Source organism: Rosa chinensis, chromosome 6 (genome assembly GCF_002994745.2).
Source record: "Rosa chinensis cultivar Old Blush chromosome 6, RchiOBHm-V2, whole genome shotgun sequence".
Taxonomy (NCBI): Eukaryota; Viridiplantae; Streptophyta; class Magnoliopsida; order Rosales; family Rosaceae; genus Rosa; species Rosa chinensis.
The window spans coordinates 41,483,693-41,495,812 of record NC_037093.1 but is presented as its reverse complement, the minus strand read 5'-3'; the positions used below and the strand labels follow the sequence as shown (position 1 = coordinate 41,495,812).

Genomic DNA, 12,120 nt, shown 5'->3' with positions numbered 1-12,120 from the left:
AATTACATACCACTAACCTCCAAAGGAGTTTTGAGGCCACTGGAAGACGATCTATAGTATCCAAAGATAAAATGGAGTGAATGGAATCCTGGTGAGTCCGCTGCAACTTGAAAACTGCAAGGAGCCAATTCCACATATCTAGAAAAGCAGTACACCCAATAAAGAGATGATGAATCGATTCAATCGCCGCATGACAAAAAGAACATTGAGAGCAAAGTTGGACGCCACGCTTTTGAAGAACCTCATCCACAAGTAATCTAAGGTTAAAGACCTTCCAACAAACAATACTCTTACGGGGTTGAATTGCCTTATGCCAAATAGCCTTGCTCCACGGCGTCAAAACATGAGGACCTGAGAGGAATTCAAAAGCTTCTCTTGCCGTTAGCTGACCCGAAGGAGTAGATTGCCAAATAGCAGTGTCCTCCATCACCGTTTCCGGAATCGTAACTTTTAAAACCTCTCTAGTAGCCTCAGGAAAATTCATGCAGAAGCTATCTGGTAAAGCCCACTGTTGATGCTCAATGAAATCACAAACCCTTTCACGAAGAAACGACTTTATGCATGGATCAATTTGCAGCGACGTGGCTATGGGGTAGCCAAGCCAATTATCCAACCAAAAATTAACCTTTGTCCCATTGCCAACAAGCCATCTCATATTGTCAATGATGGAAGGCCAAAGCTTACGTAAACCTAGCCACATTGAGGAACGTTGGTGATAGGAGAACAAACTGAAGTCATCTTTTATAAATCTGTCTTTGAGAAAAGCAGCTGAAACAAAGACACCCCTGACCATCTCCCAGCAACGTTTTAAGAGTAGAGCTCTATTTAAAGTGTAAATATCCCTTAAACCCAAACCTCCACATTTTTTAGGCGTACAACATTGCTTCCAGGAAATCAAAGTAGCACCTTTTTTCAACGGATCCCCAGACCAGAAAAAATTCCTCATCCAACCTTGAACCTTGGTTAGAAGAACCCGAGGCCAAAGATATACATGAAAACTATAAATGAGCTGACTCTGAATAACTAACGAGATAAGTTGCAGACGAGCAGCCTGAGATAGTTGCAAACCTTTCCAAGCGCTTAGTTTGCAACGAACCTTGTCAGCAATGGACCTAAAATGAGTTGCCTTGGGTCTTCCAAGAAAGATAGGAACCCCTAAGTAATTGAATGGTAAACTCCCTTCCCTGATGCCCAAAATATGTTGAATTATAGTGGCCCGAGTTCTCGCAAATCTGCCCAAATAAACTGAGGATTTAGCTTTATTTACCACTTGACCAGAGTTTGTAGCGTACTATTGAGAGCACGCAGCCCTCTTGAATCACCTTGCATGAATATCATTACGTCGTCAGCATAAAGAACATTAGATGGAGGATGCAGTTTCTTTGGGACTGCAATACATTTTATTTTGCCCCGATTAACAAGTCTTGAAATCCCACGATTTTGCCCTGATTAACAAGCACAAACATAACTTTGAACCTGTAGAAACTATTTTCGTGGCCATTCCTTTTTTGTCTTTTCGTCTATTCATCATCCTCATCATCATCTTCGTCATCATCACCCTCAGTGTCACTGTATTCATCCGTACTTCTCCAAGCCTCCCCCGTAAACCAAGAAACAGCCAAATAACAAGACGGAAGAAATAAGTCAACCAGTACGTCCTTCACAAAGCTAAGAAAATAAAAATCCGGAAAACTTAAGCACATAGCTAATAACAACTTCGGAAATCTGTTAGGGTGAGAGATAAGTAGCGAACTCACCCAATTTCATAATCTATTTCCATTTGGTTTCTAACAGCATCAATATCTTCAAGGACTTTATATGTACTGAAAAAGTTGAAGAAACTTTTACGATTTTCAGTTCGTTTGGGAAAAGATCCTTTCTTACTATTCTTCTCAATGGTGTTCTTTGTCAAGCAACGACCTGGATACCATTCAATTTCCGTCCTACAAAGCACATGGCCAACAAAATCATAGTCTAGAACATATAAACAACCATGCACAAGTCTTCATTCTAACAAAACTGTAAAATATATAGGAGAATAGACCTAGTGCTTACCCTATTGCTTTTGCTAGAATGGGTACACCTTCATCAACCATATGATATGTCTTGGTCAAAACCGGGTTCATAAAAAAGTTATTAGGTTCAAAATAGAAGTCGAGTTTAAATCCCTTGTTGTCACCATCTATCTTGGACCCCTTGATGTCTCTAAGATATGCAAGAGCTTCAGTGTCACGCCCAATAATCTGGTTGAAAAGATAAGAGGGAAAACAATTGATCAATGCAGTAATTTGTATAACTAACAAAGTTGAGAAGCATTCTGCAGAAACAATCACCTCTCGTGTTAGCAAGTTATTTTTTGATAAAGCATGGAGCCAGAATCCAGGCACTCCATTCACTGCAAATATGAAAAACAATAATAAAGCACAATTTATCATAATAAATGGTATTTGTTAATAAGCGAAGGTGGTGAGAATTATCAGCATGTACCTCTAGAGCGTATGAAAGCAACTAAATCTGGTTCAGTAACAGCTTTTACACAAGTGCATTTCTGGGAAATGTAAATTGCAATTTAGTTTTAATGAAGTAAAAAAAAAAAAATCCAGTCATTTTGAACTAATGCACCCAGAGACATATGTTAACACTAACACAGGTTGCAGGCTCCTGCTTTGTGGCAGCTTCATTAGAATCTCCTTCAGGTCCAGCATCACCGTTTACAATACTGCATCGCTGCGAATTCATGATTACAACTCACGTTTTAAGTCTAAGAATGGCAAAGAAAAATAGAATAAGCTGATCGTCAATAGTGTTAAGGGTAGTATAGTAATATGGTTTACAGTATATAAAGAAAATTGCTGTAATTGTTTTAATCTCATTCCAGTCAAAATGTAGTTTTTTAACTCTCTGCGTTTCTCTTCCTTCCTCCTCCTTTCTTCGTCTTTCTTCTTCTTCCATGGTTGAAATTCTAGCAAATAGTTGTATACCAGTACTAAAATGCAGTCAAAGACAAGTTCTCAAGAGACCAGGTGCTAGTTTGGCATTTTCTAGTTAATACACACACGCACACAGACACTGAGAGACAAACTTTTGCTGGGTTTTGTTTATAATCAACTGCGGTAGAAAATAGTGGCACTTTGCAAAGATACTAAAAAAAGTGTTGTGCCCAAAGCATAGTTTGAGTGAACTTTAATACAGAAATAATGTGACAGAGTACAGTGACATAAATGGACGTGGTTCAGTTGTGTAAAATAATAACCCTTCAAGTAAACGCTACTCCACAATCATATTTTGTTGTAATAAAACAGACATCCGAATGGGCATAGAAGACAACAGAACCAAAAAGAGAGATGGAAAAAAAAAAAAATGAGGAATCAGGAACACCCAACTAAAATTTGAGATACACCCGCATAGAGATTCAAAAAAATAACTGATCTGAAAGAACTTAGTAGAGTATGATCATAGAAATTAAATACGCACATGCCCACATAAAGATACAAAGCATGAGCCTCCTAGCATATGAATGCACATGCACTCACAGATCAATTTGCAAGCAGGGATAATGGCCGACAGATAGATGTAGGTTTTAAATTTCTAGTTTGGGTGAGTTTCTACAACCTAAACTCATCAACCAGTGTCAAAATGGGTGAAAAAAGTGACATGCTGATTGATCCGCTTAAGACTCTATAATTCTAAAAGACAAATAGTGAAGGTTTTTTAATACATATGTATAATTATGTAGACCAGCATGCATGATACCTTGTTGTAGAGAGATTCATACAATTCTTCATACTTGGCTCTAAGTGCTCCTCTCTTTTTGAAAACTCTTCCTCCAGTTTATCAAGTTTCCTCTGCAAGTTTCAAAATCAAGTCTCATGTATTAAACAAATTGAAATAATTAACTACTTCAAATAGTTTCTATAACTCATCAATAACAATCATTACATTAGTGGCATTCCTGTCGGTATCTAGTATTAAACAATTTGAAATAATATCAAATATATTGAGTTGAATAAAAATAATAGCTATTTAACAACCAACAAACAGAATTGTAAATACTAAAGTCTGAATTACCAAAATTTGAGCAAAGATACTGACTTAAAATAACATATAAACCACAAATCAACAATAACAGAGTTACAAATAATGAAGTATTAATAACATAAAAAATTTGACCAATCAAGATAGTGATAATCATGCCTGGATATTTCCCAGGCCCCTGAGGATAACGGAGTCCTGCCCATCTAAAATCTGCATCTTATCCTGCGCAAATACCAAAACCCTCAACTAATCAAACACGTAAACCGCAAGTAGGGGAATGGAAAGCTAATGGTGATAAGTCTGCATGTTGCCAACAACAGTGAAATATCAGTCTTGTTTTTTTTTTTTTAATAGTGAATTAGGTTACTAACATTGAAAGCGCTCAGGAGCACTGCCTGGTCGTTGAGAATTCCTCCAGAGGCAGGATTGGATATTCTGATAGGTGAATTACCGAGGAGAGAGGTGGCAGAAGTTGGTACACTAGAGAGAGAGAGAGAGAGAGAACTTCAGATAACTATGAAAGAAGATGATGAGCCTATTAAAATTTAAAGCAGAAAAAAGTTCTCTTTACCTTTTTGCAAACCATGACACAGCATAGGGAATGACCTCTCGAATGGTTGACCTGCAAAGAACATAAGGAAAAAAAAGGAGAAATACCTCAGTATGAAGTTCCAAACATCAAACAAACATAGAATTCGGGAATTTAAAGAACACATGTATCATCTGGAATCATACTAGTATGACTTGGAATCACCCTCCTAATAAGTTCAGAAACCTGTCAAAGTATAAAAGATAAATTATGAGCTCACCCAATTTCATAATCTTGTTCCATAAGGTTTTGGATTTCCTTGGCCTGTTGAGCAAGAGAATAAATAAGAAACCACAGAGAGTCAAATACAAAAAGTAAAGAAGAAAAATCTTACCGCTTTTCCATCTATAACTTTGGGGACTTGGGGTGGACTGAAAAAGTTGAAGAAACTTCCCCAATTGTTAGTGCCCTCATAAAGCCTCTTCTCATTGAGATTTGGTGTCAAACGTGTTCTGCTATACCATTCTATCTCAGTCCTACAAAGCACAAGTTTCAAGCAAGTTATTGTTAAGTAGATCCAAACAACCATGCGGTTGCCTTTCTGCTCATAACATAATTATAACTTAGGAAACTAGATTAGTTAACATATGTAGGCAAGGGAGAGATGGAACTTACCCTATTGCTTTTCTTAAAATGGGTAAATCTTTGTCAATCTTGTCATAAGTCTTTGTTAAGACAGGATTTTGAAAGAAAGGATTGCTGTCAAAGAAGAACTCAAGCTTGAAACCAAACCCCCTTTGGCTATCTGTTTTAGACCACTTGATGTCTCTAAGAAACTTAAGAGCTCGTTCATCGTGCTCAGTAATCTAATTCAAAGGAGAAGAGAAGTCAATAATTTCTCATATAACGGGATTGATATAAAGATTAGAATGGTTATGCAAAAAAAACCATCACCTTAGCACGTAGCACTTTGTTGTTGGTCAAAGCTTTGAGCCAAAAATAAGGAACAATATGATACGCTCAAAGCAAGCATATAATTTAACCCTATAAAATGTCATCGTTAGTATATAGTAAATAGAGATCGTTCTATTCTGGGGATTGAGGGTACACCGTACCTGTCATTGTAAGACAAATAAAGAATTAAAATACAACAAAGTATATTATTTACAAAAACAAAATAAAATATATACACATTTACGAAATAAAAGGGGGATTTAGGTTTTAGGTTTCGAAAATTAAAAGAAAGAAATAAAATTAAGTAAATACAAAAACACAAATACAAGAATGAAACATAAGAAACAAAGATCAAAACCAAGTTCATAATCGAATTCGAATCAACCCTACAATTGTTCTTCCAAGTCATGAGAAAGAAGTTGATCATGTGAAACATTTGAAGCAAACGATTTCCCATATTTTACTTTCCTTTACTGATTAATCTAAGTGAAAGCACAAAGATCAATCCTATCAAACATGCAATCAAAGTCTAGAAAGCTAGTTAATCAAGCCATGTTCAACGCAGTAAGCATAAAGAAAGGTTATCAACTTAAGTGCACAACTTAGTATGAATAAGTTCATCTAATTGCAATCCTTTTCAATTAAATTCGGTTCTTGTCCAAAACCTTTATTACTTTTGATTCAAGTTCACAAAACTATTAGGTGAATCATAAACTTAAATCTAGCACCAATTACATGCAAACCTTAGATGTTTCGAACCACATAAGATAAACACATAAAAGATATCAATTAAGCAAATCTAATTGAACAAACTCACAAAAGCAACTAAAGAATCACAATCATAGAAATCGAAATCTTCATTCAATCATAAAATATCAGAATTAAACTTTGTTCAAACATCAATGTCAACTACAGCAATTCCAACGAAACCAAACAAGGTAACAAAGAAAAAGGTTGAATTACACTGTGGATGGAGATGAGGATGCAGGATGAAACGGTTGGATTCTTGAATCTCGAAAGCAAGCTTCAAGGTGGAGAATGGATGATGATGCTCACGGCTCATTCTTCTTCTTCTTCTTCCTTGCTTGAAACGTTGAATGCACTAGAGGATGGAGAGAGAACTTGACGTTATGGAGAGAGTATTTTCTGAATTGTGAGGTGTGTGAGACGTCTAGGGAGAGGGAGTATATATAGGGAACGGCAAGAGTGCTCTCCAAGTTCTTGATTCTTCTTTTATTTTCCAAGGAATTAATTTAATAATTCCACATAGCTTCCACCAATGATAACTTGCCAAATAAGCCCTGTGATGTGGTCCAACCAATCAAAACTCTCGAAAATACCTCCTTAATATTTAGTTGCCGAAATATACAAGATATTTTCTAATTTTATACTTCAATTTCGGCCAAAACTCTTTAGAGAAAGTAGGGAATGTATCTAGACGCCTTTTGAGCTTTTTCTTGATGTCCACACTTCTTCTTTCCTTAAACTTCTCCCTAGAAAATCTCTTGGCGTAATCTTTTATTTTCTCTTTGATTTTCACGCCAACTCTCTCTATTTTCTTTGGTATTTCACAGCAAACCCTCCAACAACATCTCTTATGCATCACAAACCCTAATTCCAATGAGCTTTTATGGGCTTTTATCCATTTTGCCGAAAATCCAAGTTAATCTAGAGAGTTCTTGGGCCATGTTGCGTCACCTTCAAGCATTGTCATCTTCCAACGCCATTTCTTCATTATTTCGGTCAAGTCTCTTGGTTAGCTTCGGAATCTTGCTTGGTACACTTTCCACTTTTGCACAGGGTTTCCTGGTTGGGACAGGAAAGCTTATTTCTTCATTTATGCTCATTTGTGTAGCCCTTTGTGTCTCATCTTCACACCTCTTAACGTTTGCTAGCTCCTCTTCCCTTTCGTCAGTTCATTTCCACTTTTGAGCTCCGAGGACCTGAAAATAGAAACTATTACTAAAAATAGAAACTTTCCTAAAATGAAAATAGAAACTTTCCAAAATTGAAAAATAGAAACTTTCTAAAAGTGAGAAATGGAAACTTTCCTAAACTAAAAGGGAAACTTGCTAAAAAGGAGAAATAGAAACTACAAAACGTAAACTTTCTACAATTAGGAACTTTCCCAATCGAAGAATGGAAACTTCCCCAAACAGAGTTTCTTTAAGGGACTAACGCAGGAAATGTAGGGAAGTAGCAGTTAAAACGTCGCATTAAAATGCTCATATCACAGTATTCACGATATCACAAATCTGCAAAATTGATTATTCAAATTGAAGATTTATGTATCTACATTTCGTACAACCACTAATTAATGGACCAACATTGAGAACAAATGCTGAAATTTCTCTACATACACCTAGTAAGAAAATCAACAACATACACACAAAGTAAGTACCTGATTGTGCAGAGGTAGACAAGATTGTTGAAACTCGGCTTCAAGTGCTGCCCTGTCCTTGAAATACTGTCTCTGCATTGTGTCATGCTCGAACTGCACATTGAGAAAAGGAAGGTCAGTCACAGTCACACTCACATGTACTAAACAATTTGAAAGAATACAAAAGTTAAACAAATGAAGTAGATATATGATATATCATCTCATGCCTACAACAATCTGAGTTTCTCAATACGGTTTCTAAACGCGGGCTTTGGCATGGGGTCATATATTCGTTTCGCGGGGCCTTTCTGGTTCAAGTTGCCGCCAAAGGGGACACCTTCGAAGGTCTCGATGGAGCCGATGCTCATTTTGATTCTTAAGCACACAGGTAGATGAAGCTAAAACCCTAGAGGCCTTGAAGATGAAAAGAAAAGATACCCTACGAACACTACTTTCGAATCAAACAAACAAGAATTCGCACAACCCTAGAATTAACCCTAAAACGCGTCGGGGATGAAGAGATGGGGTCAAAGAGATAGAGAAACGCAGAGAGAGAGAGAGGCCTATGACCATACTTGTTTATAATTTTGGGTTTCCTAATAAGGAAGGTGGATTTAAGGTTTCCAAAAAAAAAAAAAAAAAGGAACGGCGATTCCTTCCAACAAAAAAAATGTCCGGGATCAGGAATAGCATCAAATACAGATTTGCAGAAGGGTGAAATAGAAAACTAATTACTGAAATTTTATCAATTGAACTTCTTCTTCTTCTTTTTTTATTTATTTATTTATTTTTCTTTGTATAAAAGACCAGAGATCTCAAGTATATCCAAGATCTTTAGCTTTCTTTTAAGTCTCTCTTTCTCTCTCACAACGGGATTGAGCAACGACGATATGGTCAAGTCCAACAGCGCCTCTGGTGATTGTGGTCCGTCGATTTGTTCAGGAAAGATCGATGATGAGAGACCCATTTATTCCAACTACTTTTTTCGTTTGACCTCCTTTAGCTTTATGTGAGTTTGATCAAAACCATAACCAAATTGCTCTCTTTCATCGATCATGTTTTGAATCAAGAGCAAGTCAATGGAATCATAATCCCTAGATTCAGAATGTGGTGTGCCATGGAGAGAAACATCAGGTCTCAATCGCAATTTAGGTACTGCGCCAATGTATTCCCTCCCTCTCTCACTCTTAGGGGGGTGTATTGTATTTGAATTTGTGCAGACTTCTTTTAAATGACAGACTTTTTGAAAAGTCCACAAACTCTTTAAAAAGTTGATAGACTGTTATGGATTTCTTAAAACCATTGATTTTAGCAACAGACTTTTATTAATTCATTTTATTGATTCATGAAAATTTATATACTTTATTATGAATGATTTCTACATATTTCCTAGGATGTACAAAATATTAAAAAAAAAAAAAAACAAAAAATAAAAAAAATAAAACAAAAGCAGCCCAAACACAAAACAAAATAATAATTTGTTGTCTCTTCAATGCTCCAGTATCTTCTAATAGAAATTGACTCAAATAAATGATTGTTAGTCTGTCTAGCGAGTTTGTTCTCATTCCTAATCTCCCAACAACATAAATATACAATATAGATCACTTGATGTTCATGGTTAATTATTCTCATCAATTTTGTTTTCGTCGATTAACATATATTGTAACAATATTGGTCAATGTCTTGATCTATAATCAATCAATTGAAATTCAATTGTTCAACTTTTTTTTGAACCATAATATAAATTCAAATTAATGAGAATAATTAATTAATAAGATAAAATTTAGTATGGTTCAAGGTTTTAGGGTTAGACCACAATATTTGAGTTTTAGGGTTTCATAAATCATTTTTATTGCTATTAGGGTTCGAAGTATCACAATTGAAAAAAAAAAAAAAACAAAACAAAATCGCATTCAACAACTACAATGAACATTTTGGGTATAAAAAAGGTTGATATCATAAAAGATTAGAGAAAAGACAAAAAATTAAGAAAGAGAGATAATGAATGACAAACTTCTTCGTGCGTAGAGAGAAGAACTTTGATAGACATTTTTTTTTTCTTTTTTTTTTTGAAGAGGAAACTTTGATAGAGTTTTTGAAATCTTTGGTCTGGAGGCTGGAAAATTATTGGAGTTTGGTATGTATAGTTAACACTACAAAGTCCATGATCACCAATGATTTTCTAATTCCATAACTATGAATGATATTTTGAATACCTCTGTACTTTTATTCATTTTTAAAAGTCCTAATTGAATACCCCTAGATTTTGGTGGAATTCATGAAGTCTTTAAAAATCCTAATTGAATACCTCAAGACTTTCATAGACTGTTAAAAGTCTATATTGAACACACCCAAACTTTTAAATTCCATAGATTTCTTTAAAAATTCCACTAATTCCATATACAATACACCCCCCTTCTTTTTCAATTTTCTGTTTTTTCCATTGCTGAAACTTTTAGGTCAATCTTATTTGAGAACAGATAAAAGAAAATTTAGGAAAGGCTACCAAAACCCTTTTTTGTTTGAGGAACCCCGTTCCGACTCTCTGTACATAATAGCAACGATATTTAATAGCAAGGTAAATGTAGTAGTTGATAATGGCCACTGATCGATCATTCATGTCAATGCTGGCTTTTCGTTTTATTAAATCGGTCATTGAAACTAGATGTGAAACTGCATGTTTGTTTATTCCAAAACCAAATTGAAGATGATCACTCGGTTATTGTATACCTTAGACAACACAAACCCAGAGTTTTCTTTTGAGAAGAAAGAACTAGTGACTGAGTAATCCAAGCCTTCCTGTTCACTAACACATTGAAGAAAGACCAACACCCATAAAATAGCAGAGACAGAATCCCACAAAGGAGAAGGCCTATAGTATTATTAGGGTTGATTTACGGAATTTGGAAAATTTTGATGCACTTCTCATAAAATGTGTTGGAATTTTAGTCTTTTCAGGATTGTCAAGCGTGTAAGTGATTTGCCGGTTATTACTTATTAATCTTTTCTGTTCATCATCTTTTCAGTCTATCATGGTGGACCACGAGGGACTAGCTGAATATAAGAAGAAGAAGAAGGAGAATGATATACCACGGTAAAATTACACTAACAGTCATCTCTATTCTGATTTCTGAATACTTCTTGAATTATCATTATTATTATCCTGAGTTCCTGACGCATTAGTTCATCTGCAGCATTGCCAATGCTAAAGCTAGAGATATATATAATGGAATAAAGCTTATTGCAGAACACAGAGCATTGGAGGACCCATCAGAGCATTCAGAAAAGTGGAAGCGTATATCAAAGAATATGTCAGATGGTGCGCTTACAAAAAAAAGTCTCAGGGCTGCACTTATAAAAGAATATCAAGCTCAGGTGAGATGCGTTTGATCACTTATTATGCCAATATTAATTTTGAAAGCTAATCTTGTAAGCCACATTAGGAACATTAATTGGTCTTGATTGCTGTGGAATAGGAGTTTTAGTTATGCACGAAATCTGTTGTTAAAAGGTGTTCATATTGATTTTCTTCAGCGTAGGAACAACCCTCAACGGAAGTCCACTCTACCAAAGGTGATGGTGGATATTCTCTGGATTTCCTCTTGGGGAGTGTCTCACATAATAATTACGATGCAAATGTTGGAGGAAGAAATGAGTAGAATTCTAGGTCTGACGATTTCCCCACTTTTTGACATTTGTATTTCGACAGAGCCTTTGTGAGGCACCTGAGGCTTCCCAGCAGCAGATTGGGGCACGTTTGGCTTCACAATCTCCTCAGACGTCTTACTTTCTATTCACATTCTACTTATACTCAAAGAAAATTATGTGCTGAACTTGGAAAATATTTTGGCTTTTATAGATTTCTCAGTGATTATGATAAGAAAAAAGTAGTTACCTGTGTTTTCTTTTTCTTTATAATGCAAAGGGTTGCACAGTATGGCAGTAATTTTTTCTGTTTTCTTTTAGGGTTTAGGCTTTCTGTTCTGTCATATGCAGTAAGAATGCCTGAAAATGTTTTACCTGTTGAAGGAATATCGATTTAGTGTGCCTTATCAAACTAGGAGTAGCAATAGGAGAGAAGGTTCTAGATTTCCCAATCCTACACGGATTGGTATTCCTTGTAACATTAGAACTAGCACTTTGTAATCCCTATATATAGGGCTCATATTCTCAATAATAATACACAATTCTTTCTACAATTTCTCTTGAATCTCTTTTTCCT

General features: G+C 35.6%; 2 protein-coding genes and 1 long non-coding RNA gene across 4 annotated transcripts; 1 reads left to right on the top strand and 2 right to left on the bottom strand.

Annotated features, from left to right (window-relative positions):
- Positions 1-2,326: 2,326 nt before the first annotated feature.
- Positions 2,327-3,843, bottom strand: LOC112169405. Its single transcript, XR_002924648.2, has 4 exons — positions 3,754-3,843; positions 2,647-2,727; positions 2,488-2,548; positions 2,327-2,395 (listed from the first exon to the last, which is right to left on the bottom strand). It is a non-coding gene; the product is annotated as an uncharacterized LOC112169405 (long non-coding RNA).
- A 345-nt stretch (positions 3,844-4,188) lies between these two features.
- Positions 4,189-8,266, bottom strand: LOC112169676 (nucleosome assembly protein 1;2-like). Its single transcript, XM_040508544.1, has 10 exons — positions 8,152-8,266; positions 7,920-8,059; positions 7,770-7,773; positions 5,519-5,583; positions 5,240-5,430; positions 4,959-5,100; positions 4,845-4,888; positions 4,607-4,657; positions 4,407-4,515; positions 4,189-4,257 (listed from the first exon to the last, which is right to left on the bottom strand). The coding sequence occupies exons 1-10, from the start codon at positions 8,264-8,266 to the stop codon at positions 4,189-4,191; spliced, it is 930 nt and encodes a 309-aa protein (XP_040364478.1).
- Positions 8,267-8,749: 483 nt separating this feature from the next.
- On the top strand, positions 8,750-11,844 carry LOC112168986. Of its 2 annotated transcripts, none has more exons than XM_024305921.2 (4): positions 8,750-8,840; positions 10,925-10,992; positions 11,093-11,273; positions 11,438-11,844. In XM_024305921.2, the coding sequence occupies exons 2-4, from the start codon at positions 10,931-10,933 to the stop codon at positions 11,555-11,557; spliced, it is 363 nt and encodes a 120-aa protein (XP_024161689.1). In that variant the 5' UTR covers positions 8,750-8,840; positions 10,925-10,930; the 3' UTR covers positions 11,558-11,844. The 2 variants fall into 2 exon arrangements, with proteins under 2 accessions (XP_024161689.1, XP_040364058.1); XM_040508124.1 differs by lacking the exon at positions 8,750-8,840 and adding an exon at positions 8,904-9,063.
- The last annotated feature ends 276 nt before the right edge of the window (positions 11,845-12,120 follow it).

What these genes read in the sequence shown, in the direction of transcription:
- LOC112169676 (XM_040508544.1), bottom strand. Translation starts at nt 8,266, where the DNA reads ATGAGCATCGGCTCCATCGAGACCTTCGAAGGTGTCCCCTTTGGCGGC. An exon ending in GTGTCATGGTTTGCAAAAAG is followed by an intron (nt 4,516 to 4,606) that starts GTAAAGAGAACT and finishes CTCTCTCTCTAG; the next exon opens with TGTACCAACTTCTGCCACCT. An exon ending in TGCTCCTGAGCGCTTTCAAT is followed by an intron (nt 4,258 to 4,406) that starts GTTAGTAACCTA and finishes GTATTTGCGCAG; the next exon opens with GATAAGATGCAGATTTTAGA.
- LOC112168986 (XM_040508124.1), top strand. Translation starts at nt 9,004, where the DNA reads ATGTGGTGTGCCATGGAGAGAAACATCAGGTCTCAATCGCAATTTAGG. An exon ending in AAGGAGAATGATATACCACG is followed by an intron (nt 10,993 to 11,092) that starts GTAAAATTACAC and finishes GTTCATCTGCAG; the next exon opens with CATTGCCAATGCTAAAGCTA. An exon ending in TAAAAGAATATCAAGCTCAG is followed by an intron (nt 11,274 to 11,437) that starts GTGAGATGCGTT and finishes TCTTCAGCGTAG; the next exon opens with GAACAACCCTCAACGGAAGT.